Below are 22,619 nucleotides of genomic sequence, written 5' to 3' on the forward strand. Positions count from 1 at the left end.
TTCTCCAAGATTGATCTGCGTCCGGGTTATCATCAGAAGAGGGTCAGAGAGGAGGATGTGTAGAAGATTGCTTTTTAGATGCGATATGGTCACTATGAGTTCGTGGTGATGCCTTTTGGGCTCACCAATGAAAATGTCGTGTTCATGGATCTCATGAAATGTATGTGTAGACCGATGTTGGATCGGTCTATGATAGTTTTCGTTGATTACATCTTGGTCTATTCCAAGACACGGGAGCAGTATGAGGAGCACTTACGGGAGGTATTGGATACTCTTAGGAGGGAGAGCTTGTATGCCAAGTTCTCCAAGTATGAGTTCTGGTTGCGCAAGGTGCAGTTTCTTGGAAACCTTGTCAACCAGAATGGGATATCAGTCGACCCGACCAAGGTGGAGGCCGTGATGAGGTGGCAGGTTCCGAGGTCTCCATCAGAGATTCAGAGCTTCCTGGGACTGATAGGTTATTATCAGAGATTCATTCAGGACTTCTCCAAGATAGTCATTCCCTTGACCTGGTTGACAAGGAAAGTCATGGTCTATCGCTGGGGGCCTGAGCAGCAGGCCGTATTTGAGACACTGAGACAGAGATTGTGAGAGGCACCAATCTTAGCCCTGCTGAAGGGCGTGGATGATTTTATGGTATATTGCGATGTGTCTATCTCAGGTTTAGCCATGGTATTGATGTTGAGGGGGCATGTTATCGCCTATGCTTCGAGGCAGCTGAAGCCTCATGAGGCGAACTATCCGACGCATGACTTAGAGTTGGGGGCAGTTGTTTTCGCCCTCTAGATTTGGCGTCATTACCTCTATGGGGTCCATTGTACTGTTTACATGGACCATAAGAGTTTGAGGTACCTCATGGATCAGCCGAATCCGAACATGAGGAGTGTCGGTGGCCAGATGTGGTGAAGGATTATGATTGCGAGATCCTTTCCCATCCGGGGAAGGCCAATGTTGTGGCCAATATTCTTAGTCGCAAGGTGTGACATCCCCAAAATCTCGGCCAGAAAAGACCGATTTTCATTTATGCTTTTAAAATAAATTCGGAGTAAATCCTTTTGATTTGAAAGAGTTGCGGAATTTGTTCCCAAAACAAAACATGATAAAATAATATTTATCAAAGCATTTCATCAAGAGATGCATTTTCATTATATAATTAAAACTCGGGGTGTCATGTTCCGATACAGACCATTAAGCATAAACAATAACATTACAAGTCATTCAACAAATATATACATATACAGACTTGTAAACAAAACAACTTGATGGTTCGTCCATCTTACGCCCTTGCGCCACTTCCTGTAATACAAATAAAACTGAGTAGGTCAGGCTTGGGAGCCTGGTGAGCATATAGGGTTTTCAACCCACAATAAATAAATTATATTTAATTTCACCAACCAATCACTATCCCGATTACCCATTCCCGTTATCCTCACTTTACGTCCCTAAAACAACATCTATCTCAAGGGACCTAATCTAGGATTTTCATCGGGACGGACATTACTGCTAAGGAGTTTCCTCAACAATAGATATCCTAAAGGCAACCATGAGGGGGATAGAGTACACCGGTGAACACATCGTTCACAACACCAACAGGTTATGAACCTGCTAGCGTTCCACGAGACTGTCTAGAAGGAGTTTGTGGTCGTTATCCATACTCCGCTAAATAACTAGGTCAACAACATCGAGGCCTCTCATATGTTTATTACACACCAACTATCTACCCAACATATTAGTAGATAAAAATATACATTTTTATACATAGTTTAAAACCTGCATATCATTTTCATTCAATATATATTCCACACAACAGATGAGGCATACCCACATAACACGTATTTCATAGAAAACAAATCAGATCTATGTGATTAACGAGAGTGAATATACATTCACTTACATAACAACAAAACTATACACATAACACGTATTTCGTATAAAATACTTCATAACTATGTGTTAGAAGAAAGTAACTACACACTCACTTGATCAGAAGATGATCGGACAACAGTACGGCTTGCATAAGTAGTAATCCTCAGCAAATCTGGAAGATCTCTACAAAAATCGAACTTCTCGCGGGCAGAGCTTTGGCTCGGAAACCGCACTTCTCGGGATCTTCAGGATCTCGGGACTTGCTTCGGGACTCGGGAATATTACCGGGGCTTCGGGGTGCCTTCGGGGGTAAAAACGCAGAGCTTCGGCACAAAGAGGAGAAGAAATGAGCAAGGATACTCAGACCCCTCGCATCCTATTTATAGGAGGCTGATGCCTCGGAGTACGTGGGGCGTACGCCTATACGCTGGGCGTACGGGCTCCGAAATGCGTCACTGCATGCGTCATCCGAAGTGTCGACACTATGGCTGTACGCGGGGCGTACTCGAGTACGCTGAGCGTACTCCGGATGAGTCCGGTGACTCGTCTTCGGATAAGGCCAGATTTTATAATTAAATTTAATTATAAATTATTTAATAAACTTCGAAAATTCATATGTCCTTCATACGAACTCCGTTTTCGACGTTCTTTATATCCACGCGAAGGTGAGACTACGCTCTTCAACTTTCATTTAGACTCCATCGGCTAATTTTGATATATTTTTACTATTTATTTTAATAGGCCAGGACAGAAAATTTCGTTATAAATTCATAACTTCTTCGTTTGACGTCCGTTCTCGCCTAACTTTTTATCGCTTTGATACTAGCAACGAGATCTTCGATTCTCGTTTAGATCACTAAGGCTAAATATCGCTCTAACGTAAATTTCACTTTTTACGTTAATCAGCGTTGCCGGTTCTATCGCGAAACTTCGACAGGTCATAACTTCCTCGTTATAACTCGGATTTCGGCATTCTTTATATCTTCGGAAACCTTGTTTCAACTACTACAACATTATCTAAAGATATCAAGTTTATTTTACACTTAAATTTTGACGCTTATTTTTATTCTTAATTAATCAAACCACATAATTAAGCAATTAAGCACAAAACACATAATACTCAAATAATACACTTCTATTATTTCAAAACGAGTTACAAAGGTTAACCTAGACTATCACATTGCTAAAAATGGCAAGCCCAGAAACACAGGCGTTACACAAGGCAACCCCAATCAGAGATGTTTGTCTGAGGATGATGGTAGTGACTCCGCTGTTGGAGCAGATCTTCAAAGCGCATGTCGAGGGCCTGAAGGAAGAGCGTCGAAAGTGCGAACGAATCATACGCCAGACGGCCTCTTTTGACTATGACAGCCGCGGATTTTTGACCCTGCATGGAGGGTCTGGGTATCGTAATGGGGCGGGGTATGACAGATATTGATGGATGAGACCCACAAGTCTAGGTTCTCCATCCATCCAGGGGCGACGAAAATGTACAAAGATCTTCGTAATGATTATTGGCGGCCTGGCATGAAGCGGGATGTAGCTTGGTACGTTAAGAGATGCCTGACCTGCAGGAAGGTCAAGGTCGAGCACCAGAGGCCTCATGGAAAGACCCAGCCATTGGATATCCCAATGTGGAAATGGGAAGATACCACTATGGATTTCATCACGAAGCTTCCTAGGACCGCAAGGGGAGTGGATTCGATTTGGGTCATAGTGGATGGATTAACCAAGAGTGCCCATTTCATCCCAATTCAGGAGAGCATTTCGGCCGAAAAGTTGGCCGATATCTATATTCAGGAGGTGGTAGCTCGGTATGGGGTGCCAGTTTCGGTGGTTTCCGACAGAGATGTACGGTTCACTTCCATATTTTGGAAGAAGTTTCACGACGAGCTGGGTAATCTCCTGCACTTTAGCACCGCTTTTTACCCGCAGACGGATGGTCAGAGCGAGCAGACCATCCAGATCTTGGAAGATATGCTGCGAGAATGCATTTTAGACTTCGGAGGTAGTTGGGATACTTACCTTCCTTTAGCAGAGTTTTCCTACAACAACAGTTATCACGTGAGTATCGACCGTCCTCCCTTCAAGATGTTGTACGGGAAGAAGTGCAGGACCCCGATATGTTGGGGTGAGGTTAGACATAGGGTTATGGGGAGTACCGAAGTGGTACTCAATACTACAAAGAGGATCCAACATGTTCTAAGCATGCTTAAGACTGCTCAAAGTCGGCAGAAAAGTTATGCTGACAAACGTCGTTTGGACCTGGAGTTCCAGGTTGGAGATATGGTGCTTCTGAAGGTGTCGCCTTGGAAATGCGTCATTTGGTTCAGGAAGCGGGGCAAGTTGGGCCCCATGTATATTAGACCTTTTAGGGTTGTAGCCTGGGTGAGCAAGGTGGCGTATAGGTGGGATCTGCCAGCCAAACTCAGTCAGATTCACAACACTTTCTACGTCTCCCAGTTGTGGAAGTGCTTGGTGGACTAGTCAGTAGTGGTGCCTTTAGAGGATATTCAGGTGGATGACAGCCTGAACTACATCGAGCGGCCAATAGCTATCCTCAACAGGAAGTCGATGGATTTGAGGAACAAGACGGTAGAGCTAGTGAAGGTGCAATGGCAGCACCGCAAGGACTCGGAGTGGACTTGGGAGTCGTAGAACGAGATGAGGGAGCACTACCCCGAGATTTTTCCGGATTCAGCAGCAGAATTCGAGGACGAAGTCAAAAATAAGTAGGGAAGATTTGTAACACCTGGTTCCTGTTACATATTTAAATTCTAGTAACTTCATGTTTCGCTCTGGGACTCGGCGAGTTGGAGGCCCAACTTGTTGAGTAGACTCGACATTACGTGGGAACTTTAGTGATCTACTTGACGAGTCGGGGGACCGACTCGACGAGTAGAGGTTGTCTGGATGAAACCCTAATATTTAGGGTTTGCACCCTATTTAAATGACTTACTCCGCCTCAAACCAGCCCCCATCGTCCCACCCAACTCAAAGAAGCCCTAAATCGAAACCCTGACCTTGTTTGAGTGATTCTTGAGCCATTTTTGTGCATTTTTTGTGGTTGTGAAGATTGACAAGGAACAAGGAGCTTGGGAGTTCAAGTTGAAGCTATTAGATCTAGAGGTTGTGTTTCATTTCCAACTCATTTGAGGTAAAAAGCTTCAACCTTGACTTTCCATTTGTTAAATCCTTTTTAGGGCTTGAATCTTGTCATTTTTGGGGCATTTCTAAGTTACCTTCGGGTGTGGGTCATTATGTAAAGAAATAACTTCACATCTGGAAGCTAAGAGGGTTCTCATGGCATAAAGGTGTCAACTTTACTGCCATGAGAGGCCCATGCATCTTGAAGACTCCATTTTAGGGCCTTTTGAGCTAAATGGCCCATGCATGAACGTAAAGTTTGTAACTTTACGTGTATTATGGACCCTAGGAGCTCATCTATTGTTTGGATGCTTTGAAACCCACTGAAATCGACTGTATGGTTTTGGAAAAAGAGGGAATAGGCAAGTCATTCATGGGACTTGGCGATTCGTTCATGGGAGTCTGCGAGTCGAGATGTATTTCCCTCAAATTCTTTCTGTTGATAGACCAGATGCTAAGACTGAAGGTCCCTCAGTTGTTTAGGCTCGTTACGGTCCTGGAAGTCATAGAACTCGGCGAATGTATGAGCTAACTCGGCGAGTTCAAGGCAATTTCCCAACCACATGAAGGCGGACTCGAAGAGTTCAAGGGGAACTCGGTGAGTCATAGACTCAACTTATTCATATGGATGAAGATGAACTTGACGAGTTCAAGGATGAACTCGGCGAGTCGGTTGAAAAAGTTCCGATGTGTTTTTGAAGGAAAACTCGTCGAGCTCTTGCTAGACTCAACGAGTAGGGACGGGTTGTAGCTTTTGTGGACGTGGGGACTCAGCAAGTTGGTGAACCAACTCGGCGAGTCTAGTCAACTAAACGTTGACTTTGACCAAAGTTGAATCTGACCAGGGTTTTGACTTAGACTTTGACTTTGACTAGAGTTGAACCTTATGAGAGCTATGATCATGAAATTGTAATCTAGAAAGGATGTTGTGTAGGGATTGAGGATTCGGGAAGATTTGATTTTCACACCGAGGACAGTGCAGACACTACACGACATTGAGGTGAGTTACCTTCCAGTAGAATTGAGTATAAGGCACCAAGGCCGACCCACTGGTAGTTGATTATAGTTGAGATGATTGTCTTTGTGATAATTGTCTGGTTTTCTACTACCTGATGTGTTCTATGTGCCAGTATGATATGTTAAATGTGATAGTGGTAGTAGGAGGGGAATAGTCCCATAATTCGGTCGATAGGACCGAAGGGTAGGTCAGACACCCCAGATATGTCTGACAGCATGATTATGATATGTTATTATGTGATAGTGGTGGGGTGAAATAGTTCATGTGACCGGGTGAGATAGAACAGAGGGTAGGAAGGCATCCTAGAACGGCCTGACACGGGTAGGTCAACACCCCAAAATGGTTTGACATGGGTAGATCAGCGCCCCGGAATGGCTTGACATGGGTAGTTCGGGCATCCTAGAATTGCTCTGCAGTATGTATGATTGTATGGTATGTGGTATGATGGGGGAACTCACTAAGCTTTGTACTTACAGTTTACAGTTTTGGTTTCAGGTACCTCTTCATCTAAGGGAAAGGAGCTGGCAGGGTAGCAATGCATCACAAACACATGTTTCCGCATTTGAGATCCCTGGGATTGTACTCTGACATTATACTATTTGACATTATGGTTTTTGAGGCATGTAACTATGGTTGTGGTTGTTGGATTAGTGTCTAAGTCCATAACTATTTTGGTATGTACTTGACCCGATGGTGCATGGTCCTTTTGGGTTGCCTTCACCAAAGCAACTTGATAGGATGAATTATGAAGAGAAAGGATTAATTATGATTTATTAATATATTATGAGAATAATATATTAAAGGAGAAATCATATTGTTTAATTAATATTAGTCAAGAATTAATTGATAATTAATTTTGTGGCTAAAAGAGATTAATTAAATTTAAGGGACTGCAACTGTAATTATAAGATAACTGCATTTGGGCTATGGATCACTTTGGAATAATAGGTTGGACGAATTCTATGGGGAATCCCATTAGTAATCGTCCAAGGGATATTCTAAAAGGGTCCATGGGCTGCTTAGGGCTTAAGCAGTCAAATTAGGGTTTCCTAGTTGAAAACCCTAATAGCCTACATGTATATATAGTACCCTTAAACCCCAAAAACGTGGCTAAGAGTTCCACTAGGGTTTCTGGACGTTTTGGGCAGCCTCCTCTCTCCTTATTCTTCATCCTCTTGCTCTTGGTGTTTCTGAGCCGTTAGAGGAGTGACACTTGTGACTCTAGGCTTTCTAAAGCCATTACAAGGAGGATTTGAGATTGTTATTGCAACATAACAATTAAGGTAAGATCTAAACCCCATTCATATGTTAATATGATTAATTGTATGCTAGATCTAGGGTTTAAAGTCTTGGATGAATCGCATGTACAATAGAGAAACCTAGATCCTAGCATTAGGGTTTTCATGAGCACATAGGATGTTCTTATGGCTAAAACCCATCACAAGTATTGAAATAAAAGTTCTCTCCACTCTCACATTTTTCTTTACTCTATAATTTATCTTGTTATTTGATCATATTTTATAACACGTTATCAGCACATAGAGCTCTAACTCCATATTACTCTTGTCATTTTTAGGTATGTAATTTTTTTTAAGTTCACATGTGAAATGCTTACAACTTATTTTATGGAATTTCTAAACTAACAATTCGTTGACATACAAGTCTTTGTTTTTATTAGTATTTTCACTATGGAAAGCATGATAGAGAAAACTTTCTCTAGTTTTCATGTCACTAACACGCTCCTGCAGTGGCAATATCATAAGAAAGGTTTAAAAAAATCCGAATTAATCTCATGGCTTCTGCTGGTTAAACAAAATAATAAACTATTGATGAAAAACCATCAATCACGCCCGACTGGTTCTAGTGCATTCCTTGAAGTGAATGCAACATCATATAATCATAATAACCATGGGTCTAACTGAGATCGTGGAGGTCGTTATAATTATCGTAACAACAATAACAAGATTGCAAGTAACCACCAGAAGTTAGAAAATTACAAAAACCGACATCCTAATGATAAAAATGGCCAGCGCATAAAGAAAATTGAAAATATTTGTCACCGATGTGGAATGACTAGTCATTGGTCTCGTACATGAAATTCTCCAAAGCATTTTGTTGATCTTTATCAAGTTTCTCTACAATCTAAAGAAAAATAAAATATCGATTCAAATTTTATTCAAAGTGATTTTCATGAAGATCAACCAGAAATGACACATTTTGATGTTGTCGATTTTCTTGTCTACCCAAAAGGGACAAGTGGTGTTATGTATGGTGATGAAAGAATAATATGTAGTTTCGGTTCATGTCATTTATTATGGTTTTATGTAATATTCGTTTCATGAGAAATGATGTCGTCACAATCTTCTCAAATTAATAAAATATGATTTTATTTCTCTAAGCTGAATGTTTCTTACGTTTTATTTATTTATTGAAGAGAAATATGGATATTCACAAAAGATATGAGGAAGATATATGTCTTGTAGACAGTGCAATAACACATAACATTTTTAGTAATGAAAAGTATTTTGATTACTTATCAATTAGAGAAGCAAAATGTTAATATAATAACGAGTAGTGCAAAAAATGATTGAAGGCTCCGGAAGAACGAATATAATATTATCATTAGAGATAGTAATTACAATTGGTGATGCATTATTTTCATCCAAATTTCCAAGAAATTTATTAAGTTTAAAGGATATTCATTCTAATGTATATCATGTTAAAACAACTAATGATTGTAATAAAGAGTATCTCAATATTACAAAAATGATATCGGGTAGGAAAAGTCTTTTGGAAAATTTACCCATAGGTGCATTCAGATTGTATTATACAAATATTTGAATGATTGAATCCCATGTTATTGAAAATAAAAGGTATGATAATACCTTCATAGCTTAGCATGACCGGTTAGGCCATCCCAGATCAATTATGATATGTAGAATAATTGAAACCTTAAGTGGCCATTCCTTGAAAACCTAGAAGATTTTTCAAGCTAATAAATTTTATTGTGTTGCATTCTTTCAAGGAAAATTAATTTCTCATACATCATTGAACAAAGTAGGGCATGAAAGTTCTAGTTTCTTAAAAAGAATTCAAAGGGATATATGTAGACCAATTCATCCACTATGTAGACCATTTAGATATTTTATGATTTTAATTAACGCATCAATTAGATGGTCACACGTGTGCTTGTTGTCTAGTCATAATCTCGCTTTTGCAAGATTACTTGCACAAAGAAACCACCTGAGGGCGCATTTTCCAATTACCCAATTAAGAAAATTCGACTTGACAATGTTGGAGAATTTACATAACAAGCTTTTAATGTATATTGCATGTAAATTGGGATAACTATTGAATATCTTGGTGCACATGTTCATATGCAAAATGGTCTATCTGATTTGTTAACCAAACGCCTTCAATTAATTGCAAAACCATTAATAATGCATTATAAACTTCCTAATCAAAATAAGGGCATACAATTTTACATGCAACATCACTTATATGCATCATGCCAACTAGTTATCATAAGTTCTCCCTTATTCAACTGGTTTGCGATCATGAACCAAATATTTCCCATCTAAGGACATTTGGATGTGCAATTTATGTACCCATTTCCTCACCTCACCACATAAAAATGGGTCATCAAAGAACAATGAGAATTTATGTTGGATATGAATCTCTATCTATATCAAATTATTTAGAACCGTTAACTAGAGATTTATTTATAGCTTGACGATTGTCATTTTGATGAATCGGGTTTTTCCAACATTAGAGGAAGAAATAAAGAAGCTGGAAAATAAAATCTCTTGCAATGAATTATCACTCTCATTTTTAAATCCTCATTCAAGTCAATGTGAACTTGAAAAAGATAATTCATTTACAAAATGTAGCATATCATTTGCAAGATGTATTTATTGACCCTAAATGAGTAACAAAGTCTCACGTACCAGCTATAAATGCCCCAATTAGAATTGATATCCTAGAAGGAAAAAAATACAACTGCAAATGAAACTTAGGCACGCCTGAAGCGTGGAAGATCATCCCGTTTCAAAGTTAAAAATCCTCGAAAATGAAACGGAGCAAATATAATTAATGGCCTAAAAAGAGAAAATAAAATCTCTTGAAAAGGTTAATGAAGCTCTAGAAGAGCCCAATGACATAACAAAAAAAACTAAGGTACCTGAAAATTATGGAAATGAAGAGATCTCAATAAATTATGTCATGACAGGAATAAGATGGAACCGAAATAAGACAGACGTCGACGATAATTTTTCATATCATGTTATGCTCGAGATTATAAAGAAAATAAGGATCTTGAACCTAAATTTATTGAGAAATGTAGGAATAGAAAATATTGGTCAAATGGAAAGATAAAATAAATAAAGAGCTTAATTCTCTTACTCAACGAAAAGTTTTTGGACCTGTAGTCCGTACACAAAACGGGATAAAAGCAATGGGACATAAATGAGTATTTATGCTTAAAAGAAACGATAAAAATGAAGTTGTGAGATATAAAGCAAGACTCATTGCACAAGGTTTTACCCAAAGGCCCGAAATTAATTATAAAGAAATGTACGCTCCTTTGGTTGATGCAATAACATTTTGTTATCTAATAAGTCTAGCAACACATGAAAAACTGGAGATGTGTCTGATGGATGTAGTTACCGCCTATTTATATGGTTCACTTGAAAATGATATTTATATGAAAATCCCATAAGGGTTTAAGGTGCCAGAAGCACAATTTCTTAATTCTCGAGAAGTATATTCAGTAAAATTAAATAAATCTATGTGGATTGAAACAATCTGGCCATAAGTGGTTCAATTGTTTAAGTACAGTTCTATTGAAAAAGGGTTATAAAAATGATCCATTAAGCCCATGTGTATTCATAAGAAGATCCAGATCAGAATTTGTGAGAATTGTATTTACGTAGATGATTTGAATATAATTGGAAATCCTAGAGAATTGGAAAATGTCACTTCTTGTTTGAATAAAATTTTGAAATGAATGATCTTGGTAAAATGAAATTTTGTTTGGATCTTCAAATTGAGCACACCAAAAATGGAGTTTTTGTACATCAATCCAGCTAGCTAGAAAATGTGCTTAAAAGGTTTTATATGGATAACTCACATCCATTGAGTAACTCGATGGTAGTAATGCCCTTAGATGCCAAAAAGGACCAATTCCGGACTTGTGAAAAACATGAAAAACCACCTGGTCCCAAATTACCATATCTTAGTTCTATTGGTGCACTAATGTATATTGTTAATAATATGAGACATGATATATCTTTTCCTGTAAACTTATTAGCAAGATACAGTTTTTCCCAATAAGAAGACACTGAAATGGAGTCAAACATATTCTTTGGTATCATCGAGGTACAGTAGATATGAACTTATTCTAATCAAATTCATCAAATGCGGAGTTAATTGGTTGTGCAGAAATTATATATTTTTCTGGTCCACACAAAACTTGATCCCAAACATGTTATTTATTCACTTGTGAAAGTACCGTAATTTCTTAGCATTGTGTTAAACAAACTTTAGTTGCTGCTTTTTCTAACATGATTAATAACACTGGATTTTCTTAACAAGATTTTTAACGAGACAATTGTTCCCTTATTATTAATCATGTCATTTTTTTCCTTAATAAAGGGTTTTTTCCCATGAGGTTTTACCGGTTAAGGTTTTCGAGCATAATACAATCTTCATTCAAGGAGGAGTGTTATGAATTATTATTTAGTTAATGACTATTGGATTCTCCATATTTCCGCGTTACTCTCCATAGTTAGTGAACATTATAGCAAATATTATTATGAACTTTATGAGTGTAGTTATGCACCACTATAATGAACATTCATAACATACCTCACATTTCATCTTCTTTGTTTAGTATAAATAGTAAATATATATATTGTAAAATTTAATCATTTCATCACAAGTATTAAAATAAAAGTTATTTTCACTCTCATGTTTTTCTTTACTATGTAATTTATCCTTTTATTATTATTTGATCATATTTTATAACAAAAAATAGGATTCTCTAACTTTTAGAAAGCTTTATATTTTGTCGGTATAAAAAAACTCTACAAAGGTTTTTCAAAAGTTATTTTTAAATACTCCAACACTTTTTCAATTTATTAGCTTTTTCTAAATCTAATAAACTATTTTCAGCAATGCGAGAGACACCCACTTACTTTATTATTTTCACTTTATAAAAAATATTATATACTAATTTGGATTCGTTAAGATTTCTCAACATAAATTACATCGATCATTTTGTCATTCCTACTGTCTTCAAGAATATTTGATATTCAAGTAAAATTTATATATTACAAGGATTGGCTTAGTGGCAAACAGCGTATACTCTGTCGTCTTTCAAAATAAAGAAATGTGAGATGCTTTTAATCCAAAGTCGCATATGCTTTACACATTTCTTTTCTGAAAATCAACGAGACAAACGGAAATAAAAATCATTTAAAAAAAACAAAAACTGTATACGTTACAAACATATTTTCCACATTCATACAATCGATCCATGAAACACAAACATATGTCCATTGCAATAATAAAAAAAACGTGACAACACATGTAGAACCACAAACGAAAGTTTAGGTATATAAATATATCAACATATATGTACTAACCAAGTAACAAAAAAATGATCAAAAGCACAGCCAATGCTTTTATCTTATTGGACACAAAAGAATATATATATATATATATATATATATATATATATATGCACGCATTTGTATATCTATATATCCTTTCTGATTGATTCAAGAACTGAACTTCACCGTATTTTTCCTGTTCCATAACGAAAAATCATCATAACTACATGTACGTTTCCTCATGCACAAGGTACAAGTCACCAAAGCATATACATATAAATACAAATATACCTGGTCAGTGTTCTTGATTTATTTTCCGCATCTTCCGAGAAGCCATTTTTTGGCGATTTGTTATCGGTTGGATCTATAGTTTCAACAATTTCCTAGAAAATAATAATAATATAACATAAAAAACAAATAACAAGTTATGGAATTGGAATCTTCATAAAACAAAACATAAAGTTTGTTGACTAATTGAACTGAACCTCAAGATTCAGCAGCTGTAAACCCCCAGACCCTGTTGTGAGATAACCAGCAACAGATTTGGTAGCAAGTCTCAATTGTTCCTATATGCAATTATTATATATAAATAAATAAATATAGGTTGCTTAAAAAGATTAAAAGAACATCAGTATCTATAATACTATAATGTATCACCTGTGCCTTGCCAGATAACTTATTTCCATCAGCCTTGTTGCAGAGGTACCACACTCCAAGGTTGGTTAGATCCTGCTTTTCTTCCAAAGTCATTATCTTGCCATTCTGCAAGACAATTAAACAAACAAACAAACATGTTAAATAGAAATTGATAAAAATATATAAAATTTAAGAGGTTTAAGAAGAAGAAGAGAAGACTGACCAAACCAGAAACCATTCTATTAAGTGAATCCAAATCATACCCAATTTGGGAAATATCACCACGAACATCAGTCACCTCACTTTTAATCAATTTAGATATTTCCACTTGTTGGTCCATTTTTCCATCCAAGTTCTCGATCCTCTGTGTCAGGTGTTTTTTCGCTGCCTGATTTTTTTTTTTAAAGAAAAAAAACAAACATGAATTCAGATGTAAGATCAAAGATTCAATATGTATATGATAGGAGGAACTTACAGCAAGGGCATCTGACACTTGTTCCAGATGTTTTGTCAAGTTTGAGACAGCATTTGACATATTTTGCTTTGTCACATACATGAGGTCTGAGAACGAAAACCCCTAAATTACACAAAGTCAGAAACAGTAATACCAGAGAATGTTTTAACTTTTAAATCAATTAAAATATTGAGATTTGAGACAGAAAAAAAAAAAAAAAAAAAAAAAAAGAGTATTGGATTTGGACCTTCCACCACATGTATCCATAACCCACAGCTCCCAAAGCAGCAACTGGTACCACTAAAGATGTCACATTACCTGCATGCATTAAATTTAACTTTAACTTTGCAATTAAAAGAAACTCAATTTCAGTTTTCACTTTACTCAACAAAAAAATAAAAAAACATATATATAAGTTATATAATGTATACCACTTGAACCACCATTGAGAACAGTGATCTGCCTTGATGAAGCCAGCTGTCGAACCTCCATTGCTAATCGACGAACCTGCATGTTTTTGTTAGTTATATATAGATGAGAAAGAGGGATGAGGGGGGATAATGAACATAAATAAACCTATGATTATTTGGAAAACCTTAACCAAGGATTTTAGGGATCATAGCATCATATACAAAAACACAGCTGAAATACCAATAGCACATACATCTTATTATCTATCTTCATATGAAGAAAAATACAGAGGATGCATTTCCAGATTTTAACTATAACCTCAAGCCTAAATGATCAAGTATCTCTGAGTAAATCAAATTGAGCATAAATCAACTAGTATTAAAGAATGGATGAAAACTTGCTGAGGCTAACACAACAAAGTTCTTTTTTGCAAAATTTGCAGAACAATGTAGCTTCATCTAAGAGGGGTTGCTGGAATTATGAATGCCATTTAGCCCCGTCTTGTTGTTTATATCAGGTTACCTCCATTTTTGACAAAAAACAATGAACTAATATAATCAGCTTAAAGTCAAAGTAGTACCTGAGCGGCAATTGCATCGGAATGATCACCTTCAGCTCCACCCGCCTGCTTTTCTTCATATCCTTTCACCAAAGCCTGCCAATTTTAAAACCAAAAACTCATTTCAAAGCATACAATTCGAGGATTAGCTAAAACCGGACTATTTAACATCACACGCGTATCAATTCTTATTAACATCAATCAAACCCACATTATTGAACGTGATTCTATGTTTTAGAGAGGAAAATAATAGAATCATTATACCTGAAGTTCGCCCAATACATCCGAAAGTTTACCATTCTTCATCATCAACGTACCAGTGTACCCTAAAATACAACACATCCATATTTACGTCAAGACGACATCTCTCGATCTCGATCTCTCTCAAGGAGAAGCAAATTAGGGTTTGAAATGTAATAGATCTGATAAATACTGATTAAAAATATATGTATGTGTGCAATCAAAATTACAGTAAAAGAGAAACCTGCTCCCACTAGGATGATGATCTTAGAAAATCCCATTCCAGCATGCATCGCCATGGCTGCGGGTTGAAAATTACAGAAACGAAAGCCTTGGGTCTGGTCTGGAGAGAACGAGATATTTGTTCCTAACGCGACGTCCACAATAACACGAAAGTGGTATACGACATCGTTTCCTCACTTTTTGTATTACTTTTGACTTTTTATTGATTTTTATTTATAAAAAAATGGCTATATTTTCAATTTGTTTAAAAAATTAATTTATTGTTATTTATCTAAAATATTTTTATCTCTCCATCTCCTCGTGCTAATAAAAAAGTAGTTATTTTGTCATGTATCATCATGTTAGATCTTGTAAATATTATCATGTTACTTGTTAATTTATTGATTCTTCATTTTAAATTTCAAAATTCAAAATTTAAATTTTTTATTTTAATTATATTAAATTAACAACATTAGAATAAAAAATAAAATAAAATTTATACAAATTATAATAAAATAAACTTTATACAAATTATAAGATGGTATAATTTTATGTATTTATTTAAATCAATGATTATACTTTTATATATAATTAAAAAAAATATCTTTTAATTAATAAGTTAATTAACATAATTAATTAATAGTTTTGAGTTTTTACTTAGAAAGTTTAATTAGTTTTGTAAATGTGGTTCCCACGGACTATAAACTAGTGTTATGAAATTTAATAGTTAACAATAATATTCAAGTAAATAAAAAAATTATAAAATATTATATGACGATATGTTTTTAGGCTTTTAATCTTTTTTATTTGTCATCTTGAAAGTTTAAAAAGTAATATTTTTAGTACCATAATCTTCTTAAAGTTATATTCATTTTTATTTTACAAATACAATTAAATAGATTAATTAATCAGAAAAATATATCTAATACAATGGAGAACTTATCGGACGGATGAACTGCTTATCTAACAGCTCCTGCATCTCAGGCGGTGCTAAACGGTATGGCGCCTTGGCAATAGGGGTCGCACCTTGCACAAGGTCGATCCTAAACTCGACCTGCCTCTCAGGAGGCACACCGGGTAACTCCTCCGGGAATACATCAGCGAACTCCCTGATAACTGGAACATCAGCAACCGACACTTTATCCCCAACCCGCGTATCCACTACATAAGCCAAATAACTCGCACACCCGTGCTGAATATACTGACAATCCATGGCTGCAGAACAAAACCCAGAACCCATCTTGGTGCCCTCTCTATAAATAACGAGTTCTCCCCAACTTGGGTTTCGAACTACCACCCGCTGACCCTTGCAGTCGATCATGGCACCGAAACGACTCAGCCAATCCATACCCACAATCACGCAGACATCTCCCATGGGAGTGGAAATCAAATTGATCGGAAAGGATACCCCGAAAATCTCCAAAACGCTACCCTGATCAACCGAAGAAGCAGAAATCTCATGTTCGTTGGCGATAGAAACTCACAACGGACACTCCAACTCCCCTATGGGCAAAGCGAACTCCTTAGTAAAAGATCGAGAAACAAAGGATCGACTCGTACCCGATTCAAACAACATTAAAGCATGCAAGGAGTTAACTAGAAATGACCTACCAAAGGTACGAACATATGAGCATAAAACAAACATAATCAATAAGATAAGGGATAGAAACATACCAGTCACAACATCCAGTGCTACCCTGGCCTCCTTGGCAGTAAGCTGGAAAGTGAGACCTCGAGCTATCGGGGGCTCCACCCTGCCCTAACTATTGTTAGTGATCCTTAAAGTAGCTAGCGCAGGGGACTACGCCGGCTTGGCGGCGAGCAACGAACAGTTGACGTTCATATGGCCAACCTGATCACAATGGTAGAAAATCTTTATACTCTAAATCGGGGCTGTCTGGCGGCAGTCTCTTGCATAATGCCCCTCCTTGACACATTTGTGGCACACACTACTAGATTGACATGCTCTGACATGAACCTTTCCACACTTCCCACAAATTCGGCCTCGCTGACCTCCAGTCCTAGAATTAGCGGCTTTGAACCGCTTTGGCGTTGGTTATGATTGTGTCGGGGCCTATCTCTACTTTCTCAACTGAAGCTATATCTTAAGCTCACGCCGCCTGGAGGCCTCCTGCAACTCCAACAAAGAATCAAACCGCTGGGTAGAAACAAGTTGTCTAATATCCGTCTTGAGCATGCTCATATAATGGGTCATCTGAGCCTGCTCTAAAGCAAACTTAGGGCAAAACATAGTCCTCTCAGTAAACATTCGGGTGATCTCCATCACCGAATCTGATCCCTGCTTCAGGTCTAAAAACTCCTGAGCCAACCTCTCTCGCTCGATCTGTGGAACGTAGCAAGTACGAAACATCTCCATGAACTGATCCCAAGATATCGCAGCCATCTGCTTAGCAGAATACGATCCTGTAACAAGTCTCTACCAATCCTTCGCTCCGGACCTTAAAAGGTTCAGAGTGCACTTGACTTTCTGGTCAACAGGGCATGAACAAGTGCAAAAACATCAATTCATATCAGATAGCCACCTCACGGCCATGATCGGGTCCTGAACTCCATCAAAAGTCGGGGGCTTCGTATTATCGAAGTCCCAATACTGAAAGACCTTCTTTGTCCCAGCACCTGCAGCGGCCATGGCTACAGAGGTTGCAGCAGCAACCATCTCAACAATGGTTGCGTAGCGATCATCAAAGAACTCCATCATCGTAGTCTTGATAGAGACGAACATCTCTGAAATTTGACCCCGGACAATAGCAATCACCTCCTTGTGAATGATCTTCCTGATGTGGTCCTCTCACAATGTTTCCCACCCTGACTGCCAGCTCCAGATCCCGACCCGGATCCGACCTCAACTCGCCTCGTAGTCACCATACTGAAAATACGCCAGGAAGATATCAAATAATCCACATAGCATAACAGGGAACCAACTCCCAACGAAGCCCTAGGGGTTGTGACTTCCTTGTTACGCGTACGAGTCTTGTATTTTCTGTAGTACGGGCCATACTACCTTCCACACCTACCCATATTTGTCTCAAGGGTCATCATAGTACCCTAACAAAACTCATAAGCATAGTCGTACACTCAATCATCACTCCCTAGAGGAAATACTAAACATCTCACGACTGGCCGACATACCCCAGATGACTCATCCATGAAACTTCCACCAACCCTGAAACACTAGTGTATGCTAGCCATACATAACATTGGACCTTATAGATATTCGGATATTTGACCCTACCCTAATCCCTTCATCAAACAAGAACAGGATATAAGGTCAAATCAAACATTCTCATGTTATAAGATCTTAGTTATATATAACCATGATGCATACACTAAGCAACTACATAATTATGTCAATTCCATAAAACAAAGACCTGGGTTATCAGGCATCATATAATCAGGCAATTATATCATGTAATTCCTGAAGATCCATAGCCTATCTCTAGCATGATATTCTAGCGTATCACAATAAAAAATAACAGTATGGTATTTTGGGGTCTACTTACTGGCTCTAGATGATCGTACACGTCGCATCCTCCTTGAGTATTTTGAAAACCATTTGAAAATCATTTGAGACTGGATTCACACGAGTGTTCCTCCAATTCACTCAAGCCAAGGCTTTGATATCAACTTGTAATATTCATAAAATTCTTGAAAATTTTAAAGTTTTAAAACAACCCCAAAATCATCATTGTTTACAACTTGTTTTCAAAGTAAGTTTCACATCAAAGAAATCGAAAAATTGTAAAACAAAAACACGAGGAGGTGCACGATCATGCATTCACCTTCCCGCAATCCTCTGAGGTACCAGAAACATAATCCAAACTATAAGCCCAAAGCTTATTGAGTTTCCCCTAAAATACCACCACAATACATAATCATAAATATCACATCCATAACATGCATACAGAACCTTCAGCATGTCTGGACCACCGCACTGGGCCTTCAGCCTATCTGGACCGTTCTTCGGGCCATCATCCTGACTGGTCCGCCTCGCAGGCCTTTAGTCTATCTGGGTCACCCTGGGTCTATTGGCCTTCAACACAAAGCATGACCGCCTCAACCCAACCTCACACATGTTGACATAAACATACTCATAAACATATAATCAATCAACAATCAAGGACATATCATATAGATCAATAAGCATAACATAATCCTATCTACTAGGATTCAGATCTAACAAATCACTATAAGTACTCAATCATACGGTATCAGGATAACGATCCAAAGGACCGGCCTTAGTGCCTTCGACCCAAAAGTATAGTGAGGAAGACTCACCTCTCAAATGTCAAACTGCACTAAAATCTCTAACTGTTGACTCATGGAAAATCCAAAACTATCACAGACAACAAACATCCAATTAACAATTGGGATACCGTTCTTGATTAAGGATCCATACTTAGGGTAAATGTCCACTTTACCCCTTCCCTAAATGGGCCAAGGCCCAAGTCCAAAACTTTGGTTCAAAAGGCCCAACCTATTTATATGCCCATGATTGACCCAATTTTCCAAATTGGGCCCAAACCCCTTATTGGGCCTCATCCAAAGATATGATCCCCTAATTGACCCAAAACACATTTATCCAAATAGTCCAATGGGGCCCAAGTATTAAGGGCCAACAGATGGCCCAATACCCAAAGCCCAAAGTCTGAAGCGCAAATATAAGGTGTATGCGGGGAGTACCCCTTCGGTACATTGGGCGTACCTCGCCTCGCCTTAACCACCATTAGGGTGGTTAACTCAGTACACAAGGCGTACATCAACTTACACGGGGCGTAATCTCGCAGATCTTAAAATCCTAATAAGTGCTTAATGGATTAAGCATTGAAGCTCAAACTTCATATCAAAGACCCAGAAGCACTCTAGAACCATAAAGTCTCAAACTTTAATACTTTGGTCGACCAAAAAGGGCTTAATACATGGTTTTAATCCATTAAGACCTCCTACAAAGAACAAATGACTAAACTAGCTCAAGAGACCTCATTTTTACGCCTTAGGACCCAACCTAGGGTCTGAAAGGATAGTCCATGTGACAACCCAAAATTTTCCATTCAGTGAAACCATCCACATCAATAGAAGCCAAGCCTGTTGCTGCTAACTTTCAAACTTTTGGGACAAGTTTGAGCAATTCAGGATTTACACTTAAGGAGATATCAGGAGAGAGGTTGCACTTGGGTTTTATCCAACTCTGGGACAAGTTTGAGCAATTCAGGATTTACACTTAAGGAGATATCAGGATTTACACTTAAGGAGATATCAGGAGAGAGGTTGCACTTGGGTTTTATCCAACTCTATTATTCCAAAACTCTATGATATTAGAGTTCATTCCGGGAATAAAATATTTTCTGCCAAAAATCCCAAGACTATATATAGGATTCTGAATCAAATTATTCATTAGTTACATTCCCAGTTAGAGAAAAGTCAAATTCTCTCTCACGGATCTTCGGGTTTTTATCCCAAATCGTGAGTACTTCAATCTAGTTGTATTATATAGCTTAGATTGTGCTTAATAACATCAAAATCACGACAGAACATCAAGATCTGTGAGTTTACTCCCTAAGAACATCTTGGAGAGTAAACTCCTTTTCAGGAGCCAAATGGAGCCTAGCCTTTCCCTAAGCCATGAAACTAGTTTGGACTTGTACACAAATGAGTATAGGAACGAAAACAAACTCAAAACAACAAGATTTGAGAGTTTACTCCCCAAGAACATCTTGGAGAGTAAACTCCATTTGAAGAGTAAACTCCATTTTAGGGTCTCAAAATGCCCTAAATGCCACCCTTAAGCCAAGAGACTAGCATAGCCTTTTACCTTGATGTGTCTAGGAGCCAAAACAATTAAAATATAATCACCCACAAGTGTTTACGGCCGCAAACACGTGACCAAATGGTCTATGGGCCGAAAACTCAAGTTAGGGGTGTTTTGATGCCACAAACACTTCCAAGGGCTTAGGCATGAATTTAGAATGATTCTTTATGACCTTTAGGATCCTCATAAGAATATTTGGCCATGAGTTTACGTTTGTAAACTCATTTGGTCCGTGAACACCTCAAAAGTGCCAAAAGAAGTGGTCTTTCTCATCCTAGGTTAAAGCTAATGTCCCTAAATCACCCCCTAGACTTCAAACTTGCACTAACCCATGAGTAACCATGATTTTACGGCCGTAAACTCCCTTGGGCCGTGAACTCATGGTAGTAAACTCATTTAAGTGCATTTATACCTTCCTATGTTGAATCACATGTGATTCCAACACTTGGTCAAGGTGTTTCCTAGTCCCGGAAGGTGTTTCCTAGTCCCGGAAGGTGTTTTCTTTCATATAGTTGTTATAAACACTATATTCATGTCAATATGTGTCCTTATATGTAATTTAGGACTTATTGTGTCTCGTGACTGCATTCGTGGAACTTCTCATCCTTACACGCATACCCGTTTGAATCACCCACATCATGTGAGTTCATACCCCGTAATGAATCTTTTAACTATTTTAATTGTTTTAGGGGCGGGGGGGGGGGGGGGGGAATACTAGTTGAACACAATGATAATTGTGTAAATGTTTGTTATAAACATCTTTCAAAATGTTACTTATGTTATTTATAAGTTCTTAAAACATTTCAAAACTCTTTTAAAGGTTATGTTACTTTATAGTTATACAAAACTCCATTTTTAAAGTATAAGCATAAGGGTGCGTTTGTTTTGTGGGATTCCTAAGGAAAGTGAAGGAAATGGAAACTAGAATCCCGTAGTTATCGTGTTTGGCTTACCAATTGAATGGAATCGGATTTCCATAATCATATTTTAATTTTGCAGTTGATTGATTTCTAATTCTTTCCCAACATATCAAGAATCTATATTCAATTCTATATCCTCCTATTATCTATACGCTTGTGAAATCAAAAAAAAAAAAAAAAAACCGATTGTCATTATCTTTTCCCCGATTATCGTATCTCAATATATCTACATATCTCGATCGGTTCTACAATACAATTCAATTGCCGATCGTTTTTGCTGTGCGCCTCTGATACCTTTGTTGCCTGAGGTTAGTTGTTCTTCCTATTCTTTGTTTCATCCTTTTCATTGTCAAGCAAATGCCGAATTGATCATCTACCGTTCTTCAAATAACATTTATATATATTTTATTCAATTTGTGATTGTTTGTTAAACGCATGTTGGCCGCTTTTTTTTTAATCGTTGGATATTTGTTGTGCCGGCAGTATCGCATCAATGAGAATGCTTTAATTATCATTGTTGACATCCTACTACAATTCAACTATGTGTTCTTTTATGTGATGTAACTGCAATTAAGCCTTCAAGTAAAGTAATTGTTAATTTTGTGGTTGAAATTTACTGTTGGTAACATGTACTAGTTGTAGGTAGAAGTATGCACACCAAGTGTTTGTGTTTTTGCTTGTGTGGTGTTTTTTTTTTACCTGCATGAT

General features: G+C 37.6%; 1 protein-coding gene across 1 annotated transcript; it reads right to left on the minus strand.

Moving 5' to 3' along the window:
- Nucleotides 1-12,504: 12,504 nt before the first annotated feature.
- LOC145034622 (uncharacterized) lies at nucleotides 12,505-15,345 on the minus strand. The gene is made up of 11 exons (XM_078983081.1): nucleotides 15,187-15,345; nucleotides 14,967-15,028; nucleotides 14,724-14,798; nucleotides 14,164-14,239; nucleotides 13,980-14,050; nucleotides 13,754-13,855; nucleotides 13,502-13,666; nucleotides 13,300-13,404; nucleotides 13,128-13,208; nucleotides 12,934-13,025; nucleotides 12,505-12,838 (listed from the first exon to the last, which is right to left on the minus strand). The coding sequence occupies exons 1-11, from the start codon at nucleotides 15,239-15,241 to the stop codon at nucleotides 12,811-12,813; spliced, it is 912 nt and encodes a 303-aa protein (XP_078839207.1). The 5' UTR covers nucleotides 15,242-15,345; the 3' UTR covers nucleotides 12,505-12,810.
- Nucleotides 15,346-22,619: the final 7,274 nt, after the last annotated feature.

This window comes from Lactuca saligna, chromosome 3, assembly GCF_052625555.1.
Source record: "Lactuca saligna cultivar CGN05327 chromosome 3, ASM5262555v1, whole genome shotgun sequence".
Lineage (NCBI taxonomy): Eukaryota > Viridiplantae > Streptophyta > Magnoliopsida > Asterales > Asteraceae > Lactuca > Lactuca saligna.